Raw genomic sequence first — 24,238 nt, forward strand, 5'->3', positions numbered from 1 at the left:
GTAAATCACAAAACAAATAAGCATAACAATGCCTCACTGAAGCCCAACTTCGGTTGGGAAAGCCCAGGTGATGGGATAAGGAGAATTAACTCCATGCACAGAGGGGGAGAGCAGGAGAACTAAGCTCCAAAAGTTCTGTGAGCCAGAGAAGCTGAGTTAGAGTCCAAGGGTGAGAAAAGGACTACAAACGGCAGGTGCAGTAGCAGTAGCAGCCGGGTCTTCAGAAGGGCAAGGGGTGTCCGAGAGCCATTCCATGCCAGACGTTATCTCTTGTGGTTTTTGAGAGGGAGCATCTTTCCTTACAGGGAACACCGGGATAGGAATGCTCCAAGTGGGCAGTAACGTGGATCCCTCTTGGGGAGATTTAACAATGAACACAGAGCCATTCCTCTGGATGATCAAGTGGGGAAGCCCCACTTATATGGTATGTTGCAGTTGCATAAGGCTGTAGTTACCAGGGCTAGGGCCCTCCGAGCTTGTAGAGTCATTTGGGATAAGTCCAGCGTAGGGATCGGGGAGTAGTTTTCCTCTTCTTGTAAGGGCTAGAAGAGACTCCTTGACATGGAAGAATTTGGGCTTCGGTAGTCTGTGGGCGCGATCCACTACAAGTTCCTGGGGAGGGATCTCTAGGAGAGAGTTTTTTAGTATGGTTGTAACATAATGGTGTAAGTCCTCAGCAGAGACGGATTCAGGGATGCCTCTAATCTTTGTTGTTTCGTCTATTTCTATCCTCAGAGTCTATAAAAAATTTTCTTTTATCCATTTAACATCTTCTGCTAGTTCTAAGTGAGTGTCTACCAATTCGTAATGCGCCATAGAGATATCAGGTATTTTATCTTCAATGTAAGAAACTCTAGCAGAGAGGTCTGTGATTGAGTGCAGGAGCTGAGCTGAGAGTGATTTCAAATCAGTTTGCAAGGCTTCCCTGAAGGATAACATAAAATCCTTAAGAAAGGACTGGGAGACGGGCTGTTCTGACGCAGGGAAGTCTCCCAGAGGATCATGCTGAGTAGGAGGGGAAGCTGTTTGCTTCCCGTCTGGGTTTTGTCTTGGCTGGGCTGCGAGATGTGGGGGTGTTAGGAGCAGAGGATTCGCTGTCTGGGGCAGATAGGGCTGCAAAGGAGTTTGAGCAGGGCAGAGGCGTATAGTCAGCTGTGTTCAGCGCCCTACCTTGTCCTTGTGTGGCTGTGGATGCAGAGCGCATAGAGCCGACACCATTTTGGGAGGCCGCAGGAGCGGTGAAGAACTCTGTCAATTTGCGTGGCTGGGTGGCCCCCTTCTTCCTTTTGCCTGCCATTTCGGGGAGCGGAGAGGTTCCGGAGACTGCCGGTGTTAGTCTGTTTAGGCTGCGTGCTGTGGGTCGCGTATGGCCGCAATATTAGCTGGGCCTCTGAGGAGAGTGGGGTTCAAGCGTCCATACTTCTTGGTGGCAAGCCATGCCCCCTATTTCTATTTTTTTTATTCTAAGCTTGTAAATAGTGATGGATGCAAAACGGAAAAAATGCACTTTTATTTCCAAATAAAATATTGTCGCCATACATTGTGATAGGGACATAATTTAAACGGTGTAATACCCGGGACTATTAGGCAAATACAATACATGTGTTTTAATTATGGAGGCATGTATTATTTTAAAACTATAATGGCTGAAAACTGAGAAATATTTTTTTTTCCTATTTTTTTTTCTTATTCTTCCTGTTAAAATGCATTTACAGTAAAGTAGCTCTTAGCAAAATGTACCACCCAAAGAAAGCCTAATTGGTGGCTGAAAAAACAAGATATAGATCAGTTCATTGTGATAAGTAGTGATAAAATTATAGGCAAATTAATGGGAGGTGAAAATTGCTTGGATGCATAAAGTGAAACACGACTGAGGGCTGAAGTGGTTAAACATAAACATTGGCTTCCCTGGAGAACATATGGAGTCATATGAATATAGATCTGCTAGAATAGCCAGACCCCAAGGTATTTGCATTCTGCTAAAACTACATATACAAATGGAATTGTACAGAAAACCGATTGTGACTGCATTTTTTCACGGCTCATCCATGACACTTATCTTTTCCATATTCCTCTGTCTCTAGGTCTATATTTAGCAGTTAAAATAAAAAATCCAAATGTTATAGGTCCTTATTCTGACTTTGTATATAATTATAAATATTAATTAATCAAATAACTGCTAAGGCGAATGACATGCAATTGACAACTTAATGGGGAAACACCCCAAAAAGATATTAGTCAAAATGTAACCCCTCATATATTGTAGTATATGTCTAAATACACATACAGTGGCTTGCAAAAGTATTCGGCCCCCTTGAAATTTTCCACATTTTGTCACATAACTGCCACAAACATGAATCAATTTTATTGGAATTCTACATGAAAGATTAATACAAAGTGGTGTACATGTGAGAAGTGGAACGAAAATCATACATGATTCCAAACATTTTTTTACAAATAAATAACTTAAAAGTGGGGTGTGCGTAATTATTCAGCCCCTTTTGGTCTGAGTGCAGTTAGTTGCCCATAGACATTGCCTGATGAGTGCTAATGACTAAATAGAGTGCACCTGTGTGTAACCTAATGTTACACAAATACAGCTGCTCTGTGACAGCCTCAGAGGTTGTCTAAGAGAATATTGGGAGCAACAACACCACGAAGTCCAAAGAACACACCAGACAGGTCAGGGATAAAGTTATTGAGAAATTTAAAGCAGGCTTAGGCTACAAAAAGTAGCACTGTTAAGCGATCATTCAGAAATGGAAGGGGTATGGCACAACTGTAAACCTACCAAGACAAGGCCGTCCACCTAAATGCACAGGCCGAACAAGGAGAGCGCTGATCAGAAATGCAGTCAAGAGGCCCATGGTGACTCAGGACGAGCTACAGAGATCTACAGCTCAGGTGGGGGAATCTGTCCATAGGACAACTATAAGTCGTGCACTGCACAAAGTTGGCCTTTATGGAAGAGTGGCAAGAAGAAAGCCATTGTTAACAGAAAAGCATAAGAAGTCCCATTTGCAGTTTGCCACAAGCCACGTGGGGGACACAGCAAACATGTTGAAGAAGGTGCTCTGGTCAGATGAGACCAAAATGGAACGTTTTAGCCAAAATGCAAAACGCTATGTGTGACGGAAAATGAACACTGCACATCTCTCTGAACACACCATCCCCACTGTCAAATATGGTGGTGGCAGCATCATGCTCTGGGGGTGCTTCTCTTCAGCAGGGACAGGGAAGCTGGTCAGAGTTGATAGGAAGATGGATGGAGCCAAATACAGGGCAATCTTGGAAGAAAACCTCTTGGAGTCTGCAAAAGACTTGAGACTGGGGCGGAGATTCACCTTCTAGCAAGACAACGACCCTAAACATAAAGCCAGGGTAACAATGGAAGGGTTTAAAACAAAACATATTCATGTGTTAGAATGACCCAGTCAAAGTCCAGATCTAAATCCAATCGAGAATCTGTGGCAAGATCTGAAAACTGCTGTTCACAAACGCTGTCCATCTAATCTGACTGAGCTGGAGCTGTTTTGCAAAGAAGAATGGGCACACATTTCAGTCTCTAGATGTGCAAAGCTGGTAGAGACATACCCTAAAAGACTGGCAGCTGTAATTGCAGCAAAAGGTGGTTCTACAAAGTATTGACTCAGGGGGCCGAATAATTACGCACACCCCACTTTGCAGTTATTTATTTGTAGAAAATGTTTGGAATCATGTATGATTTTCGTTCTACTTCTCATGTGTACACCACTTTGTATTGGTCTTTCATGTGGAATTCCAATAAACTTGATTCATGTTTGTGGCAGTAATGTGACAAAGTGTGGAAAACTTCAAGGGGGCCAAATACTTTTGCAAACCACTGTATTTGAACATGCATGTTTCCCCCAAAAAAAGGGAGCATTGTCAGAGCTGTGACCAGACAACTATGGTCTTAATCACTAAGAATGTAATTTAAATATAATTTACTGAATGTTTTACGCACTTTTGCACTAATTTTGCACCTATGATAAAGTCCCTTTCTGAGGGGGTTAAATTGGTAGGGTCGAATATTTATATTTAGTCTGTGTTTTGATATTTTCAGTTCTGAGTGCTCCCCATTTGGTTGTTGTTAATTGTCATTCTCTATAGATAGTGGTTTAATAACTTTTGAATTGACAATTTACTAAAAGGCACATTTTTACCATAAGGCACACGTAGGATTAAAGGGCAAAAACCAGGAAAATAAATATGCTAAGCCTGGTGTGTCTATGGTGTGGGAGTTTGTTGTGGATCTTCTCCCCCAAGCTGTCCAGCCTGCAGCAGCAGCACAGCCCATCCAGCAAGGCCTTCAGCACCCAAACTTTCTATGGTTTAATCAAGTGAAGGGGCAGGCAGCTGGGACATTCCTTAGCAGCTTTATATATATACTTTCTATGGTTTAATCAAGTGAAGGGGCAGGCAGCTGGGACATTCCTTAGCAGCTTTATATACGCCACATTATCCTCCACACAATGTGAGCTCACTCACTCCTGTCCATCCAGCCATAACATATCAGCATGTCACAGTGCAGCATCCACATGTACCTAGCTTGCATAGGGCCAGAGGGGGGTTATCCCCCACTTTGCTATACTGACACCACCAATCTGGAGATGATCCAGGACACCAACCTGCCTGCCTGCCCTGGGGGACCAGTGCATATCTATGGGGCAGTGAGGCCTACCTGCGAGCAGCAGCACTCCCTCTATGCATGGGGAAGGGAGATGGAGTTATAGCCTGCAGCAATTCATGAGTTGTGGCCCAGCCTTAAAGCTGGGCCACAACTCATGGCTGGATGGTGTAATGGTTAAGGGCTCTGCCTCTGACGCAGGAGACCAGGGTTCAAATCTCGGCTCTGCCTGTTCAGTAAGCCAGCACCTATTCAGTAGGAGACCTTAGGCAAGTCTCCCTAACACTGCTACTGCCTATAGAGCGCGTCCTAGTTGAAAGGAGTGGTTGCTATTTAAGTTCATGTCACGGCCTTGTCAGATATCAGATGCTTTAGACTACTTAAGTTCCTGGCGCCAGGACATTAAATGGTTAACAAAAGACACACACACACGCGCACGCACGCACGCACACACACGCACGCGCGCGCACACACACACGCACACGATGTGAGCACACAATATGCTAGTTCTTTACTTCATTACCTTCCTTATATCCTACTGAATACAGGGTTTTGCTCATGTGCAGTATATCATCATATTTCACCATAATTACAGAAAGTCATGTGATTTACAAGAAACAGCACAGTTCAATGACCACGGGGAAATATGTTATTTATGACCTTCCAGGTGTCCCCATTTGGGGCACTTAGGGGTTTTGCCCAGCAAGAAGAATTTGACTATTCTCTATTTCATGCAGCCAGCTCTTCCTGCACAGATGTGTGTGGGTGGCTGATTGTTCTATAGACACTTTAATATCACACTGCTTAGATACATGTATACTTGTATATGAAATTGATCTATATACTATACTATATACTAATATATATATACATATATATACATATATACCTACATATCCTTTCACTAGTGACTGCAGCTCTAGTGCTTTGAGTCCGTCAGTAGAAAAGCGCAATATAAATGTTATTTGTCTTGTCTTGTCTTGTCTTGTTGTTGAAGGACAGGAAAAACTAATGCTGCTACAAGCTGCAGTGCAGATCATTGAGGACCAGTCATGTGAGGAGAGCAGCATCTGTTGGTGGCAGCACTTGTCTGCAGGCAGCTACACAAGCCCTGTCTCTGCCCCCCATGCAGAGCAGCCATGCGGCTTCACTGATCCCAGGAAGTAGCCTTTGGGCTGCAAAGCACCAATCACACGGGAGGTGTTGCCTCAGACCGCCAAATCCCATTCGCTCGCTGCTCACTGCTCCCTGCTCGCATTTTAATAGGGGCCGCTGGTCTCGAGGGCGGGACCATAGCTCCATCATTGGGGCCAATCACTGCACTCCCTGCTACTGAGGAAGTGCAGTGATTGGCCCCAATGATAGAGCTGTGGTGTTGCCATCCTGTAAAGGTGATTCTTGGCTTGAATACTTTCTGAATCTCTCACCTGGAGTAAATCTATTAATTGTTTGGCCTCAATTCACTAAGATCATGCTGGAGATAAGGCAAGAGAAAACATACCTCCACACAGTGAGAGAGTTATATTATCTCTCCATTCCTTAAGTTACCTCCTCTGTAGTTAAGGTACCTCCTCTGTAGTTATTTTCACACGCAGTTAATTAACAGCCTGTCTTTAACTTTAGAATTCTGGAGTTATTTTAAGGATTGATGTGTTAACTTAACCACTTGCCGACCGCCCACTGCACGTTGGCGGCAGCAAAGTGGCAGCCCCAGGACCACGTAACGCACATTGGCGTTGGGTCCTGGGACTCTTCCGCCTTCGTTAGGCTCCGCCCACCCGCGACAACATCCCGCCGGCCATACGGAAGCGCCGGCGGGATGTTAACCCACGATCTGCCGCATACAAAGCGTATAATACGCTTTGTATTGTATACAAAGCGTATTATACAGGCTGCCTCCTGCCCTGGTGGTCCCAGTGTCCGAGGGACCACCAGGGCAGGCTGCAGCCACCTTAGTCTGCACCCAAACACACTGATCTGCCCCCTGATCGCCCACAGCACCCCTCAGACCCACCCCCCAGACCACTGTTTGCACCCAATCACCCCCCTAATCACCCATCAATCACTCCCTGTCACTATCTGTCAACGCTATTTTTTTTAGTCCCTAAACTGCCCCCTGGGGACTCCTGATCACCCCCACCCCTCAGATTCTCCCCAGACCCCCCCCCCCCCCGTGTACTGTATGCATCTCTCCCCCCTGATCACTTGTCAATCACCTGTCAATCACCCATCAATCACCCCCTGTCACTGCCACCCATCAATCAGCCCCTAACCTGCCCCTTGCGGGCAATCTGATCACCCACCCACACCATTAGATCGCCTGCAGACCCGACGTCAGATCACCTCCCAAGTGCACTGTTTAGATCTGTTCTCTCCTCTAAACACCCACTAATTACCCATCAATCACTCCCTATCACCACCTGTCACTGTTACCCATCACATTAGACCCTAATCTGCCCCTTGCGGGCACCCAATCACCCGCCAACACGCTCAGATTGCCCTCAGACCCCCCCTTATCAATTCGCCAGTGCATTATTTACATCTGTTCTTCCCTGTAATAACCCACTGATCACTTGTCAATCACCTATCAATCACCCCCTGTCACTGCCACCCATCAATCTCCACCTGTCACTGCCACCCATCAATCAGCCCCTAACCTGCCCCTTGCGGGCAATCTGATCACCCACCCACACCATTAGATCGCCTGCAGACCCGACATCAGATCACCTCCCAAGTGCACTGTTTAGATCTGTTCTCTCCTCTAAACACCCACTAATTACCCATCAATCACCCCCAGTCACCACCTGTGACTGCTACCCATCAGATTAGACCCCTATCTGCCCCTAGGGTACCCAATCACCCGCCCACACCCTCAGAACGCCCTCAGACCCCAGCCCTGATCACCTCGCCAGTGCATTGCTTGCATCTATTCCCCCCTCTAATCACACCTTGAGACACCCATCTATCACCTGCTGTCACCACCTGTCACCCCCTAGCACACCTACCCATGAAATCAGGCCCTAATTTGCCCCGTGTGGGCTCCTGATCACTCGGCCAAACCCTCAGATCCCCTCTCAGACCCCCTTCCAATCACCTCCCCAGTGCATTGATTGCATCTATTTTCCCCTCTAACCACCCCCTGAGACACCCATCAATCACCTCCTGTCACCCCCCCCCCCCCCAGCACTCCTATCCTTCAGATCAGGCCCAATACAACCTGTCATGTAAGAGGCCACCCTGCTTATGACCGGTTCCACAAAATTCGCCCCCTCATAGACCACCTGCCATCAAAATTTGCAGATGCTTATACCCCTGAACAGTCATTTTGAGACATTTGGCTTCCAGACTACTCACGGTTTTGGGCCTGTAAAATGCCAGGGCAGTATAGGAACTCCACAAGTGACCCTTTTTAGAAAAAAGACCCCCCAAGGTATTCCGTTAGGTGTATGAAGCGTTCATAAAAGATTTTATTTGTTGTCAAAAGTTAGCGGAAATTGATTTTTATTGTTTTTTTCACAAAGTTTCATTTTTCACTAACTTGTGATAAAAAAATAAGATCTTCTATGAACTCACCATACACCTAACGGAATACCTTGGGGTGTCTTCTTTCTAAAATGGGGTCACTTGTGGCGTTCCTATACTGCCCTGGCATTTTCGGGGCCCTAAACCGTGAGGAGTAGTCTAGAAAACAAATGCCTCAAAATGACCTGTGAATAGGACGTTGGGCCCCTTAGCGCACCTAGGCTGCAAAAAAGTGTCACATATGTGGTATCGCCTAACTCAGAAGAAGTAGTATAATGTGTTTTGGGGTGTATTTTTACACATACCTATGCTGGGTGGGAGAAATCTCTCTGTAAATGGACAATTGTGTGTAAAAAAAATCAAAAAATTGTCATTTACAGAGATATTTCTCCCACCCAGCATGGGTATGTGTAAAAATACATCCCAAAACACAATATACTACTTCTCCTGAGTATGGCGATACCACATGTGTGGCACTTTTTTGCACCCTAACTGCGCTAAGGGGCCCAAAGTCCAATGAGTACCTTTAGGATTTCACAGGTCATTTTGCGACATTTGGTTTCAAGACTACTCCTCACGGTTTAGGGCCCCTAAAATGCCAGGGCAGTATAGGAACCCCACAAATGACCCCATTTTAGAAAGAAGACACCCCAAGGTATTCCGTTAGGAGTATGGTGAGTTCATAGAAGATTTTATTTTTTGTCACAAGTTAGCGGAAAATGACACTTTGTGAAAAAAAAAAAAAACAATTAAAATCAATTTTCTGCACAAACAGTGCAGATTTATTTTAGGATTTCTATCAGCTGTAACAAAGAAGTGTTTTTCTTTAAAGGTTATTACTACACTTTATAGAGAAATTATATGTGCATCAAACCAAGTAACACCTGACAAATCTGGCTTTTTCAAATTTGGCCTAATTGGCTGCTCACGAGACATGGCTCATGCAAATATGCATTTGCTTTCGCATGCCAAAGTTTGCAGGGTTAAAACCAACACCGCAAAGTTCATGCTACATTAGCACTATCCAGGAGCACCACGGGGAGGTTTCCCAATGCCCCCATACAACTGGGCTGCCGTGGGGCCCCAAGCTCTCTCACTGCCTGGAAACCACAGCGGCATCCCAGAGGGGGGAGGCTGGGAGGTGCAGGCGACCCCCCCCCCCCCCCAAGCGTGGCCAGCGCCGGGAAGAGCCGCCCGCACCTGGCTCTTAAAATTTTAAAACAGGCACTTTCCGGTATTTTTTTTAACCCTGCAAACTTTGGCAAGCGAAAGCAAATGCATCTTTGCATGAGCTACAGTATGTCTCATGAGTAGCCAATTAGGCCAAATTTGCAAAGCCAGATTTGTGTAGTGTTAAAGGTTATTACGCTGTTGCATATCTTTTAGAGCAGAAAGGAAGTTCTGAGTTCACATCTGCTTTAAGAGTATGGCCTGTTCCAGATAAATGATTGAAAAGGCATTCAGTGTAGAGGGGCAGCTTTGGGCTGGATTCAGACTGCAAGAAAAAAAGTTCCGCTTATTGAAGCAGAATGGAATGAATCTTCAGACATACGAACTGATCCTATGCAAAGCAGTAGATTCCGTTCACATCCGTTTGTTCGAAAAGAGATTGTTTAGTGAGCTCGATAATCCCAGATCGCCAAGGCAGTGGATGCTAATGCAGTCAGTGAAATCCTGTTGGAACGCAACTGGGACAATGTGATCCCAGCCTTACAACAGGGAAACTAGTACTTTTTAGGGAGGTGGTTTAGACTTTTAGGAGGTGCCCTTGCTCTCTAATGTGTGGACTACTTAAAGGGGTTCTGTGGAGTGCTGCAAAAAAACAAAAACTGACACTTATCTGGGGTTTCTATCAGCCCCCTGTAGCTGTCATGTCCTGCGCTTTCCTCCTCTGATCACTCGTTCCCCGCCGCCGGTACGGGTCTAATTACACGTCTAAAGCTACTGCGGCTGCATGGCCGCGCTCCTGCTCGTGTATCCAGGAGCTTACTGCGCAGGTGCAGTATAAGAAAACCTCATACTGCACTTGTGCAGTAAGCTCCTGGAGACGCGAGCGGGAGCGCGCACTATTTGTCTTGTCTTGTTAGACGAATGACCATTGCCGGCAGTGGGGAATGAGTGATTGGAGGAGGACAGTGCGGGGCATTACAGCTACAGGGGGCTGATAGAAGCCCCAGGTAAGAGTCAGGTTTTTTTTTTGTGCAGCACTCCACAGAACCTCTAAGTTATGTATTCTGTCTGTTTAATTGCCATTAAATGGGCAGCTGAATTTAAACTTTATGGAAAAGAATGGCATAGGCAATCATACATTCCTTGTGAAGCTGACCATTTTCCCAGTTTAACCACTTCGCCATATCTGGACGCGCGCTCCCACTGCCTCCCTGATCAGTGAATGGGAATATAATTCCCATTCACCGATCTAAGTCCCCGGCAGAAATACCGACGCTTTTTCATCAGAGAGCGTGGTATTTCTGCCCCCAGGAAACTTCTTCTCTTCATTTTAGTTCCTAGATGCGACATCGTTCGCATCTAGGAATTTTTTGAATGTGGCCATCTTGTGGCCAAATAGTAAACTGCACCCACATACCTGTATTGAATAAAAAAATATATTATATTACATCTAAAATTGGCTATTTACCTCCCAAACTAAAATTACCTAAATCCATTTTTGTATTAAAAAAAAAAAAAAAAAAAAAAATTACAATTAAAAAAAAAAACACTACATAAATAGTTACCTAAGGGTCTGAACTTTTTAAATATACATGTCAAGAGAGTATCTTATTAAATTGTTTAAAATTATAAGCTTGTAAATAGTGATGGACGCAAATTGAAAAAATGCACCTTTATTTCTAAATAAAATATTGGCGCCATAAATTGTGATAGGGATGTAATTTAAATGGTGTAATAAGCGGGACAAATGGGCACATAAAATGCATGGATTTTAATTACTGTAGCATGTATTAATTTTAAACTATAATGGAAAAAAACTGAGAAATAATGATTTTTTTCCATTTCTATCTTAATCTTCCTGTTAAAATGTATTTACAGCAAAGTGGCTCTTAGCAAAATGTACTACCTAAATAAAGCCTAATTAGTGGCGAAAAAACGAGATATAGATCAATTAATTTTGATAAGTAGCGATAAAGTTATTAGCGAATGAATGGGAGGTGAACATTGCTCGGATGCATAAGATTTTCGAAGCTGTAGGCTGAAGTGGTTAACCTCCTTGCCGGTTATCCCGAACTCAGTTCGGGGTAACCTGCGCAGGAGGATTTCTCGGGCCCCGCTGGGCCGTTTTGCATTTTTTTTTTTTTGTTACAAGCAGCTAGCACTTTGCTAGCTGCTTGTAACTTCCGATCGCCGCCGCTCGCCACCAATCCGCTGCGCCGAGTCGCTCCCCCCCGCCCCAGACCCCTGCACTGCCTGGCCAATCAGTGCCAGGCAGCGTTGAAGGGTGGATCGGGATTCCATATGACGTCTCGACGTCCATGACATCGGTGCCGTCATCCCGCCCCGTCGCCATGGCGACTGGGGAAGCCCTGCAGGAAATCCCGTTCTGAACGGGATTTCCTGCTTACTCTGATCGCCAAAGGCGATTGGAGTGAGTGGGGGGATGCCGCCGCTCAGCGGCTATCATGTAGCGAACCCTAGGCTCGCTACATGATTTAAAAAAAAAAAAAGAAATCCCCGCTGTTTACATCATACGGCGCTGCTGCGCAGCAGCGCCGTAAGGCAGATCGGCGATCCCCGGCCTCTGATTGGCCGGGGATCGCCGGAATATGATAGGCTGAAACCTATCCTTCAATGCGCAGGACGGATATCCGTCCTGCGAAGCCCAGGAAGGAAGAGGTAGGGAGGGAGAGGGAGGGAGCACAGAAAACGATGCGGAGGGGGGCTTTGAAGAGAGCCCCCCCCGGCAAAGTGCAGCAAGCCGGCGGCGATCAGACCCCCCCCAGCAGGACATCCCCCTAGTGGGGGAAAAAGGGGGGAAGTCTGATCGCCCTGGCATAATACTGATCTGTGCTGCGGGCTGGAGAGCCCACGCAGCACAGATCAGGCAAATCACCCCTGGTCGGCAAGTGGTTAAATAACTTTCCAGCACTTTTCAACTGAAAAAAATATTGAGAAGTGCAAAAGTACTATCAAAATTATTTTGAGTATTTTCTTGCTTGCTGGTGGCTTAAAAGGCATTTTATTGAGAAATTAAAAAATATCACCTAGGAGAAAATGGGAACTGTGATAGACAAAAAACGAAAAAACCACAGAGACACCGGGAGCCCCTATAGTGTATTATCTTTGTAAACCGGTGTAGGAATAGATAAAAAATTACTCACAAGTGTGGGTTGCTAATAGGCAACCACTCAAGCAGGCCTGTGGGGAAATCCCGTCCCCACTCTTTAGAATAGATGGTCGCAGCTCCTGTGGAAAAAGTTTTTTCACCACAAGCCTGTGGTAAAAATAGCACTCCCACTTCGTGGGATGCTAAACGTATGCGGGAAGACTGTAGGAGGCGCCCTTGTTGTAGGTTTAGTGATGTTGTATAGGTTGCAGTATATAAAGGTGAAGTAAATCGCCTACCTTATGAAACGACACTTCACTAGGTAGGGATGATGAAAAGCATTTATTGGTAGAATGCACTCTGGACAACACGTTTCACGGTGTAAACCGCTTCATCAGGTCTGTATATAGTGCTGATAATAGTTGTGGAAGGACTGGGCGCCAAGCCGAACTGAGGCAGAGCGCTTGTAGATATAGTGTGTCACTCAAGTCCTTCCACAACTATTATCAGTACTATATACAGACCTGATGAAGCGGTTTACACCGTGAAACGCGTTGTCCAGAGTGCATTCTACCAATAAATGCTTTTCATCATCCCTACCTAGTGAAGTGTCGTTTCATAAGGTAGGCGATTTACTTCACCTTTATATACTGCAACCTATACAACATCACTAAACCTACAACAAGGGCGCCTCCTACAGTCTTCCCACCTAGGAGAAAACTCAGGTGAAAAAGTGAATTGCATACGGGCCAATGTGTCTATCAGTTAGTAGTGTATGAATCTTCTAATCTGACTGAACATTCAAATTGGTAAAAAAAAATAATAAAAAAAAAAAAATGTATGTATGTATGTATGTATGTATGTATGTATGCTTGTGTATATATACACACACACACACACACACACACACACACACACACACACACACACACACACACACACCTGTAAACAGTTGTGCTGTGAATTATTTTGTGTGTAGTTTGTAAAGTATCTGGTGTAAGAAGCTGTGAAGTGTATAACTATAGTACTTCTAAATCAGGTTATTGAAAAACAATGTAAAGATTATGCACAGAACACATTTGAAAATATGATTGTAAAGATATTTAAACTGCAACAGTATTATAGATTGGTGGATGTGCAGATGTTTGTATCTTACTAGTATTTGTTTTCCCCTCCTTTTTTATGTGCAGAGGAATCCAAGACACTTATGTTTTTTGAAGGATGCCCCCAAAATCTTGGCTGCACTATTAAACTGCGTGGAGCGTCAGAGTACGAGTTGGCACGTGTTAAGGATATAATAGTCTTCATGATGTATGCAGCATATCATTCTCAACTTGAAATATCTTTTCTTATGGATGAATTTGCGATGCCGCCAACATTACCTAAAAGCAGTTCTTTCCGATCACTCATTGAAGGTTATGAAGGAGATGGAAGTCAGAAAGATCTGTTTAATGGTGAAGAATGTAGTGTCATTAATTGGGATTCTGATCGGTCATCAGAAAAATTGCATGTAATATCAGAGTACCAGTCTTCTGATGATGGAGAGTTATTAGAAAAGCACTCATTTGTTGAGGAGAATGGAGTTTTGGAAAGTAAGAGTTTTGAATCTTGTTTATTACAAGATCCTCCCAGAGTTTTATCATCATCATCACTTTTGTCTTCTGTTTCAATTGAACCAGAACTGTTTACTCAGATGTGCCATATACCTGGCATTGAAAATGATGAAGAGACTGAATATCTTGTTGGAGAACTAGAACCTAAAAATAAACTACAGGTCTTCAGAGATCCTTTACAAGATGATTCTGGATTGTATATAACTGAGGAGGTTGCTTCCACAGACGACAGGCTTAAAGCACTCTCTATGGCATTTAAACAAGAACTGAAAGATGTTATTTTGTGTATTTCTCCAATTATTTCTTTAAAAGAACCATTTCTGTTTACAGAAAAGGGAATGCACTGTCCTACTAGAGATTATTTTCCAGAGCAGGTATATATATCACCATTACTAGACAAGGAGATTAAAGAAGTGGAGAGTAGAAGAAAAAAACAACTGTTGCGTGAACTGTCAACTATACAAAGCATGAATGGAAATATCCAGGGAAAAACTATTGAGGTGCTTCCTTCACACGAATTGTTAAACACAAGAATTTCAGAGCACTTGGGAGATAGCCAGAAGTTAGCTAGGATTATAGCAGACTATAGAGCTAGAGGTGGCAGAATAACACAGGAGGACATGGATCCATTTGTACAAGCTACAGAGACAACTAATGGATTGACAAAGAATGAAAGCAAGCCTGAATCAGAGGAAGAAAAGGCAACATTTCAACTTGATTCATCTTTTAATTCTAAGGCAAGTGCCACACCCCTTCCACCCAAACACCACTACTACCACAAAAGTATTTGTCATTTTCTACTTCATTATACCTACATTGTTACCGTGTTAGATTAAAAGAAATACATATCCAACCAACTGCACTACTCTGGAAGTAGAAATAAACTTTATCTTGGGCTACAAATTAAAAAAAAAAATGAAAAGCCAAAAAAACTGGTAGCTGCATAAAAAAATAACATAATCTTATGTTGATCAAACTTGCATGTACCAAACCATGACTGTGAAATGTACAAGAAAAATCCACCTTCCTCAGCAATATAATAACTGCTATTGTTATATAAATATTACACTTCTCAAGAATATAGACAAAAAAAAAAAGGTCTCCAAATAAATTGAACCTGGGTTCAGTAGTCCAATACCCTCCTACAAATGCAAGATATAATGTTATACTGAGTGGCGTATCAATTTCATGGCACCTTCACAGATGTGAGATGTACATGTGATACATGTATCGCAAAAGGTGAACAGAGGCGCCAACAGGATAAAATATGCTAAAGTTTTAAAAAAAATGCTAGGGAGGCAGTGGTGGACTTACCTCCCCAAAGCAGACATGAAACTGTCTCTTTTTAAACAGATTAAATGTGTTCACATACTCCAGAATACAAAGCAACACGTTTCACAGGTATGTTCCTGCTTCCTCAGGCAATATGTAAAAATCGCTGTCAGCACACAGAGAGAATCTGATTATTGGTGATCTGCAGTATCACCAAGAATACAGATAAATACCTGATTATTGATGATCTGCAGAATCACCAATAATCCAAGTATAACTAACCTCTGGACACCTATATAGTGTGAGTGTTTGGTGCAACAGTAATGACTTTGAGTGGGACCACCTGAGGAGCAGGTGGTCCTTGGCAGTATGGGAAATACCTCCCTCTGGGAAGTGCAAAAACCTTCCAGCAGCCTGAAACAACTAAAGGGGTGGAGCCCCAGGCTAGATAGCAGGAAGGACCTGTGGCTGAGTGACACCTGGAAGGTGGGTGTCACCAGCAGGTCTGGAGACTAATCTCTCAATGGAGAGAGATAGCTCTCAAGGTCAGACAAGCCAGGTCGGCAACACACGGGCAGACAAGGTACACAGACAGAAGGCTGATTCGGTAACCAAGGGCAGGCAGGGTTGGCAACAGGTAATCAGATATGCGTAGGTACCGAATCAGAAAGCAGAGGGATATGCAGAAATGCAATAGGTCATAACAGATATCAAACAATGCCTAGTCTTGGGTGTGAGGTCCGTGGTCTCAACACCCTGGAACTAGTCTGAAGTATAATATGATGGTACACAGTATCCCTAGTCTTGGGTGTGAGGTCCGTGGTCTCGACACCCTGGAACTAGTCTGAAGTGTAACACAATGATAACACACAAGTAATCTGGCTCAGTGTGAATTCCCAGGTCCTCCTGGTTCTAATACACTGTAGGATCTGACTATGGTCTGAGTGCTTTCACGTAAGTGTTTGCAACAGCAGACAACCTGAGACTGACCAGCAGTAACTATATATAGAGCGGCGCTCTCCGGCGCCACCCATCACCGATCAACCAATAGCCACTTGCTCTGAGGTCAGCTGACCAACCTGGTCAGCTGATCCCTCCTCGATTGTCATAAAGGCTCTGCCTCTCAACGCGTGCACGCGTATTCCTCAACCTGTGTGAACTAACAGACCCAGCCACACCAGACACACGGTGCTGCGTGCAAACCGCCGCGCTGGACGCGGAATCAGCCGCCTTGCTGCCAGTACACACGGCGGCTTTTCCGCGATCTATTACACAATAACAAGGATTATCAAACAGCACAATGTCATGAAAACGCCTAGCGCCTCTGGCACAGAGGCGCTTGGCATTTTCATGACATTGTGCTGTTTGATTATTGCTCTGTATTCTGGAGTATGTGAATAAATGTAATCTGTTTAAAAACAGACAGTTTCATGTCTGCTTCGGAGAGGTAAGTCCACCACTGTCTCCCTAGCATTTTTTTAAATGTTAGCATATTTTATCCTGTTGGCCCCTCTGTTCACCTTTTGCGATACCTATGTCCACCCCGGGTGGAAGGGCAACATACCCTTACTTTCCTGATCTAGAGAGAGCAACATCTTGATCCTGAGTGGGGACAGGTCTTAAGCTCCCCACCTGCATTAAAAGTGGTTGCCTAATCGGTAACCCTGGTTTGTGATTATTACGGTTTACTTACCTTCATTTTCTCAATTCCAATACATACTACACTATATTGGGCTCTTGGTGTTCTCTTCCTTTTTGTAAGTGATACATGTACTATATAATCACAGATGGTCTTTCTCCTTTTTAGTCCAGAGAATGCAGTATTGTTTATTTCTAAAATAATTTGATTGGTCAGACCTCATGATAGTTTACACTGTCTTATCTTGAAGGAAAATGTCACTTTGTGAAAATTCAAAAACAAAAGACTGCATTATCAGCAGTAGCCATTGCAGTCAGGTATTGTACATTCTACTTCACTGAGCTGCAAAACAAATAGAACAAATTATCCATTGAACTTTTCAGCTTAAAGTGAACCTTAAGCCAGAAAAAAAAATGAGTTTTACTCACCTGGTGCTTCTACCAGCCCCCTGCAGCAGTCCTGTGCCCTCGCAGCCCCTCACTAATCCTCTGGTCCCCCGCTGCCAACTAGTTTCGTTTTTGCCGACAGGCCCGGCCACGCGTAGCTTTTTCCGCATTCCCGACTGCAATTAGCGCTATTGCGGGCCGCAATGCGTACAAAAATATGCGTTGCCGCATATCTATGCGTGCGTAATGCGGCAACGCATATTTTTGTACGCGTTGCGGCCTGCAATAGCGCTAATTACAGTCGGGAATGCGGAAAAAGCTACGCGTGGCCAGTCCTGACGGGCCTGTCGGCAAAAACGAAACTAGCTGGCAGCAGGGGACCAGAGGATTAGTGAGTGGCTGCGAGGGCACAGGACTGCTGCAGGGGGCTGGTAGAAACCCCAGGTGAGTAAAACTCATTTTTTTTTTCTGGCTTAAGTGTCTCTTTAAGGGCAGGTTCACACAGGCATCAGCCAGGGTGTGTCGGTCAAATGCTTTTCTGCAAGTGTACAGAATAGCATTTGACGGCTTTCTGCATAAATAAGCATTTTTCACCCCCGCAGGTGGAGACAGGGTGGGAACGCTTTTGACTTGCAATGGAAACACTGCTTTTATTACCCTGCATCACCCACCTGAAACAAGCATGCTGTAAATCCAGTCAAATATTTGATCTGCATGCTTGTTCAGGGTTTATGGCTAAAAGTATTAGAAGCAGAGGATTAGCAGGGCAGCCAGGCAATGTGCATGGTATGAAAGGAAATACACATGGAAATCTCCAGATCCCTCTTGCTTCAGTTGTCTTTTAATTTGTGATACTTAAGCTGGCCATTAACGGTCCAATTTCTAGCGAAAAATCGTTTGAGCGATCGGACATTTTGATCGGAAATGATATATTATAATACATCGTTCATTACACCATCAACAAACCAATCTTTGCTTCCTATCTATCAAAACCAACAAGAAAATCCAAATTTTGGTTAGACGAAAATTCATTCGGACGACATTTTTTTTCACTTGTTCATAATCGATTGTGTCCACCAATGGAGATTATTTACAACCAATCCGATCAGAATTTCTGATCGCTCAAACGATTTTTCGCTAAAAATTGGACCGTTAGTGGCCACCTTTGTAGAGCCAAACTGAGGTCAATCTGAAAACATTAAAGTGTAACTGAAGGGAAAATAAGTACTTAACTCAGGAGGGGGCAGCCTCTGGATCCTGAAGAGGCACCCCCTCCTCCTCAGGAGAGGGGACCTAGCGCTGGCTCACCCGAAAATCTGCTTTTCACTGTTCCTGCTGTTCCAAGGGGAAGCACATGTGCTTCCCCTTGGTCTCCGGCAGAAATAGCTCAGCCTGATCAACCCAATTGAGTTGACCCAATTGGGTTCGGCTATTTCCACGGAGCCAGAGTGGAAAGCCGCTAGAGCACCAGGGGTGCCAGCGCTGGATCAGGTTGAAGGAGGGAGACTCATTAAGATCCAGAGTCTTCCCCCTCCTCAGGTATCTATTTTTTTTTTTTTTTCAAAATTACAGGTTTACTTTAAGTTTTCCTCTACCAATGTGTTTTTCCCTTTAACCACTTCATATCCTAACTACAGTATATTCTATATACTGCTTGGAACATTGAACTGGTGTGCCAGCCAAACTTGAATTGCTTGCATTGGACTGATGCTGCTTCTGCATCTAGGCTGAGCACCCAACCATCCATGCACCTAACGCAGAGTGGCGGCAGGACAGCAGCTTTCTCAGGTCTCAGCAACGCCATATGGCGAAGAACGAGATTTTACGGGATCTCGCACAAGCACACTCTTCCCTCACTGCGCACAGGGGACCCCAGCGGTCAGCCTGCCTGCCACCGATCAGCACTGGCAGGCTATTTTTTTAGGTAATTGAGCATTTAAATATGTATACAGCACTGACATCTACACAGCGCTGTACAGAGTATGGTCTTGTCACTAAACTTCACTTTAGAGGGGTTTAAAATCGAATCCCTGCCATAGGTATATGTCTATGTATGTATAGAGTAGTGTATATATATATATATATATATATATATATATATATATATATATATATATATATATATATCTTAGTCCAAGGCTAATTGGTGGGGGAGGGGATATCCTTTTTTTGGCAAAGTCATTTGGGTGGTAAGTTGTATGACCAAGCAATAAACTATTAAAGTCGTGAATTGCTGAATTGTAAAAAATGGCCTGATCACTAGGGGGGGGGGGGGGGGGGGGGGGCATAAATCTCTAGGACTCAAGAGGTTAAATATGTATGCCTTAATGGTATTTTACTGTTATTTTGGCAAACATGTCTTGTAATTACTGATAAAGTACAATGAGAAAACCCAACACGGAAAAAAGTACACTGTTATTTCCAAATAATATATTGTCTAGGGACATACATTGTACTAGAAACATAATTTAAATGTTGTGATAAGCAGGACACATGGGCAAAAAAGTGTGGGTTCGGTCTACAGTAAAAAAAAAAATATATATATATATATATATATATATATATATATATATATATATATATATATATATATATATATATATATATATTTTTTCAGAGAAAGTATTACTTTTCATTTTTTCCCTCTTTATTCCCTTTAAAATGCATGCAAAATAAAAAAAAAGTACCACCTAAAGAAAGCCTAATTGGTGGTGAAAAAAAAAAGATATAGATCACTTAGGTGTGATAAGTAGTTATAAAGTTATTGGCAAGTTAATAGGAGGGGTGTGAAATGTGGGAAATTGATCTAGTATTGTCAGGGTTCTTGTGAACCGTCGGGGTTCTGTTGATCCTGTTACTGGTATCAAGGGATGAGCGGCCCCAGGGCGTTGGGTCTTCTCCAACGCACCCCACAAGGGATGTTGGGCCGTCAGTGGGTGGTGGGCTAAATTGCTGCCTAGTGCTCACCAGGTCATTACCCCTAGGACTACCGCACCAGTAACAAAAAGAACAGAGGGTACCTGATGGGATAATAGGGGATACTGGCAGAGTGAACCGTTGGGAAAGGACAGGCTAGCAGGACCGAACTGACAGGCAGGAAGGCCTAACCAATAAGGATCCCAGGAAGGAACTGACAGATTCCCGGGAGGCAACGGACAGACGGGGGAATCATGGGTAAGAAGCTAACAGTCTGAGGTAGTCCCTGGGAAGGGAGCTGACAGGCTAGGAACCCAGGAGGGAGCAGGCAGGCTGGCGGAAAATCCAGGGAAAGTTGCAGGTGACTGGAGAGCTCCTAGAGGGAACTGGCAGGCTGAGGGAAACCCAGGGAAAGTGCAGGTGACTAGAAAGTTTCTGGAGGGAGCGGTCAGCCTGAGGGAAACCCAGGGAAGCTGCAGACAACTGGAGAGCTCCCGGAGGGAAATGGCAGGCTGAGGGAAAGACCGAGAGATGACAGTGAAGATCCCAGGAAGGGATCAGAAAGGCAGGATTACAGGCAGGGAAATGACTGGCAGTATAACTGACAGGCAGGGATCCTGTGTTAGGCTGCAGGCAGGCAGGTTTAGCAACAGGGATAGCCAAAAAAGGGAACAACTTGGAAAGTGAGTTCCTGGTAGTAGGGAAGTCAAAAGGGAAACAACTTGTAGGGGAACGGCGACAGAATGCTATGGCTGATAACCAGGGATGCAGCAGTTGTCAGAGTGCAGGGTTTAAATACCCTGCCTCTCAATTAGGAAGGTGCAGTATCGCCTCTGGCCACTGAAACATAAGGGCAGCAGAGAGGCGTGCGTGTGTTTAGTGACAGGAGAAGCCAGCTCCAGGAAGCACGTTGGGCTGGCGTCCTCCGACATCACAGGAGAGGAAGACGAATGGAGCTGCATGGGACCCAGGGGATGGAGGGTAATGAACGATAGTTATCCTCCGCCATCTTTACAGGAGTCAGTGCGGGCACCGAGACGAGGTAAGTAACAAGCAATCGTTAAAGGTATTTTAGGGAAAATACCCTAGGGTAGGGAAGCGGTTAAATGGCGGGAGAAGGTTGCAGTATTTATGCCATATATTTATATACGGTTTCTTCTCTGCATGGTAGATTTTTAACCAATTAGGGGCTGGTGCAGTACAAATCTAGGTGGGGTAGGGGGCGCTGCGGTTCTGACCGGACATAAACTCTACGTCCCATTCACCGCGCCCCCACCAGTTCCCGCCGCTCTGGCCCCGCCGCAATGTGCTGCCCTGCCGCCTCTGACGGCAGAGCACGGTGAGCCGGGCAGGAGCCGCTTTCATTGGCTCCTGGCCCTGTCATTACTGTAAGCCAATCCCATTGGCTTACATTGAGTGACAGGGTCAGGAGCCAATGAAAGCGGCTCCTGATTGGCGCACAGCGCTCTGCCGTCATAGAGACGGCAGAGAGAGCAGCTTGCGGCAGGGACAGAGTGGCGTGACCGGCGGGAGCGACAGATTATTGCGACGATTCGTCGGTATGCGCCTTTTAGCATACCAGCATCCTCTGGTCCTTAAAGAGACACTGAAGCGAAAAAAAAATATATGATATAATGAATTGGTTGTGTACTATGAATAATTACTAGAAGATTAGCAGCAAAGAAAATATTCTCATATTTTTATTTTCAGGTATATAGTGTGTTTTCTAACATTGCATCATTCTATAATATGTGCAGATTACACAGCACTCAGCATTCAAAATGAGTCTTTCAGAGCAGTCTGTGAAGTAATGACCTCTCCTCTGGCAGATAACAAGAAAACTGTTCACTTACAGTTGAGATAATAAAAGTCAGATAACAGCCCTCTCCACGACTTTGAAAGTCGTAGAGATTAATGGCTTTTTTGCATAGAGATAACAACCAGAGTTTCTTAACTCTTCTTGTACTGGAAACAATTACACTGATGTATCTGATCTTAATGTTTTATTTCTTAGCTGTGCTACACATACAAATCATAATATCATAATTTTTTTTTTCGCTTCAGTGTCTCTTTAAGAGGGCAGAGGCTGCTGTTACCGAAGGGGTTAACAAACTTCTTTCAGGAAGTGTTTCTTGTGGCCATGCAGTATTTGCACTAGAGTACTTGAATCTGTTTTAATACAGTGCCATCTGAGGGCTCAAAGATCATGACCAATCCAGGAGTGGCTTTTGACCTTGTTCATTACATACACAGATTTATCTGGGATAGACAAATCTTTTAAAGTGAACCCAAGGTGAAAATAAACTGATGAGATAAACAATTATATTTATCTTTTTACTCCTAAAATTATTTTTTAAAGTATCCAATGGTTTTTTATATTTAAACATTTACAATGTAGGTGGATTGTTTTACTCTCTCTAATCAGTGGCTGCCTATTAAATGTCCCAGAGTAAGAAAAAAGTTAATAGTTCATGTATTTTATCTTTCCCTTCCCTTAGAAGTTGTATTCTGCCAGAAAAGCTTTTATGGCTGTAATTTACTTATTAGTGATGTTAATATTCCCGACAAGGTACAGACAAGACAGAAGCTGCCACTTCCATGCCTACAAATTAATTATTTCAGGCAGCAAAATAAAGCAAGTAAAACAGCCTGGTTATTAATGTTTTGTACAGTGCATACATATTTATCTCATGTCACATATTGCCTTGGGTACACTTTAGGGTTAACCATGTTTTTATAAGCTATATTTCAAGTATTATTTGCCCCATACATTTTTTTTACATCATATTCAAGATGTGTATATATATATATATATATATATATATATATATATATATATATATATATATATATATATTTATTAAACACTAAACCGTTAAAAGGATGCTCTAGAGCAGCGGAAAGGCATTGGAGGAAAAGCAACACAAATGAGGACTTCATCTCATATAAATAGCCTTGAACAACTTCAGAAACGCACTTTCTGTGGCAAAACAGTCCTTTTTCCTCCCTAATATCCGCCCATGTACACAATCCAAAAAGCTTGTTCAGCACCTTCAACTCCGTTCTCCGTTCATCCCCCTCCTCCTTCATCTTGCTTATCACCTGAAGAAATTGCAACATACTTCACTGATAAAATTGACAAAATCAGAAGTGAATTCTCCACGCAACCCTCATATCCCACCTCCACACCTCTCATTGACTGCTCTCTAACTGCCTTCTCTACACTCTCTGAACATTCTCTCCTCTATAATATCCAAAGCTAATCTAACCACTTGTTCTTTGGATCCTATTCCCTCCCATTTCATTCCGCAGCTATCCTCATCTCTCATGCCTGCATTAACATCTCTATTTAACCTGTCCCTCACTTCTCCCATTTGCATCCAAACTAATTGAACGCCACATACATGCATAATTAAGCCATTATTTATCAGCTAACTCCCTACTTGATCAGTTCCAGTCTGGCTTTTGCTCCAACCACTCCACGGAAACGGCCCTTACCAAAGTGGCCAATGACCTTCTTACAGCTAAATCCAAAGGTCAATTTTCCATACTCATCCTTCTTGATCTGTCATCAGCATTCAATACGGTCGACCACACCTTACTCTTACAAATAATTTCAAATGTAGGAATAAAGGGCCTTGTTCTCACATGGTTATCTTCCTACCTCTCTGGAAGGTCCTTCACAGTCTCCTACTCAGATCAGATCTCTTCTCCTCATGCTTTGTCTGTCGGGGTTCCTCAAGGCTCTGTCCTTGGTCCCCTCCTCTTTTCCATCTACATGCATGGTCTTGGTGACTTAATCAACTCATTCGGGTTTCAATACCACCTGTATGCAGACGATACGCAACTGTACCTTTCGGACCCGGACCTTAACTCCCTACTTAAACGTGTTCCTGACTGCTTGTCTGCTATATCCTCCATGCCCTCTCGCTTCCTACAACTTAATGTGAATAAAACAACTAA

At 43.9% G+C, this 24,238-nt stretch overlaps 1 protein-coding gene across 2 annotated transcripts in view; it reads left to right on the forward strand.

Annotated features, from left to right (window-relative positions):
- PIKFYVE (phosphoinositide kinase, FYVE-type zinc finger containing) overlaps positions 1 to 24,238 on the forward strand; it is a 921,889-nt gene that overhangs the window by 57,156 nt on the left and 840,495 nt on the right. For both annotated transcript variants that reach the window (XM_068244945.1, XM_068244946.1), the window contains exon 7: positions 13,640 to 14,799. In XM_068244945.1, coding sequence (XP_068101046.1) covers positions 13,640 to 14,799 — 1,160 coding nt within the window. The remainder of the gene's footprint in view (positions 1 to 13,639; positions 14,800 to 24,238) is intronic.

The sequence above is a fragment of the Hyperolius riggenbachi genome, chromosome 7 (assembly GCF_040937935.1).
Source record: "Hyperolius riggenbachi isolate aHypRig1 chromosome 7, aHypRig1.pri, whole genome shotgun sequence".
NCBI lineage: Eukaryota > Metazoa > Chordata > Amphibia > Anura > Hyperoliidae > Hyperolius > Hyperolius riggenbachi.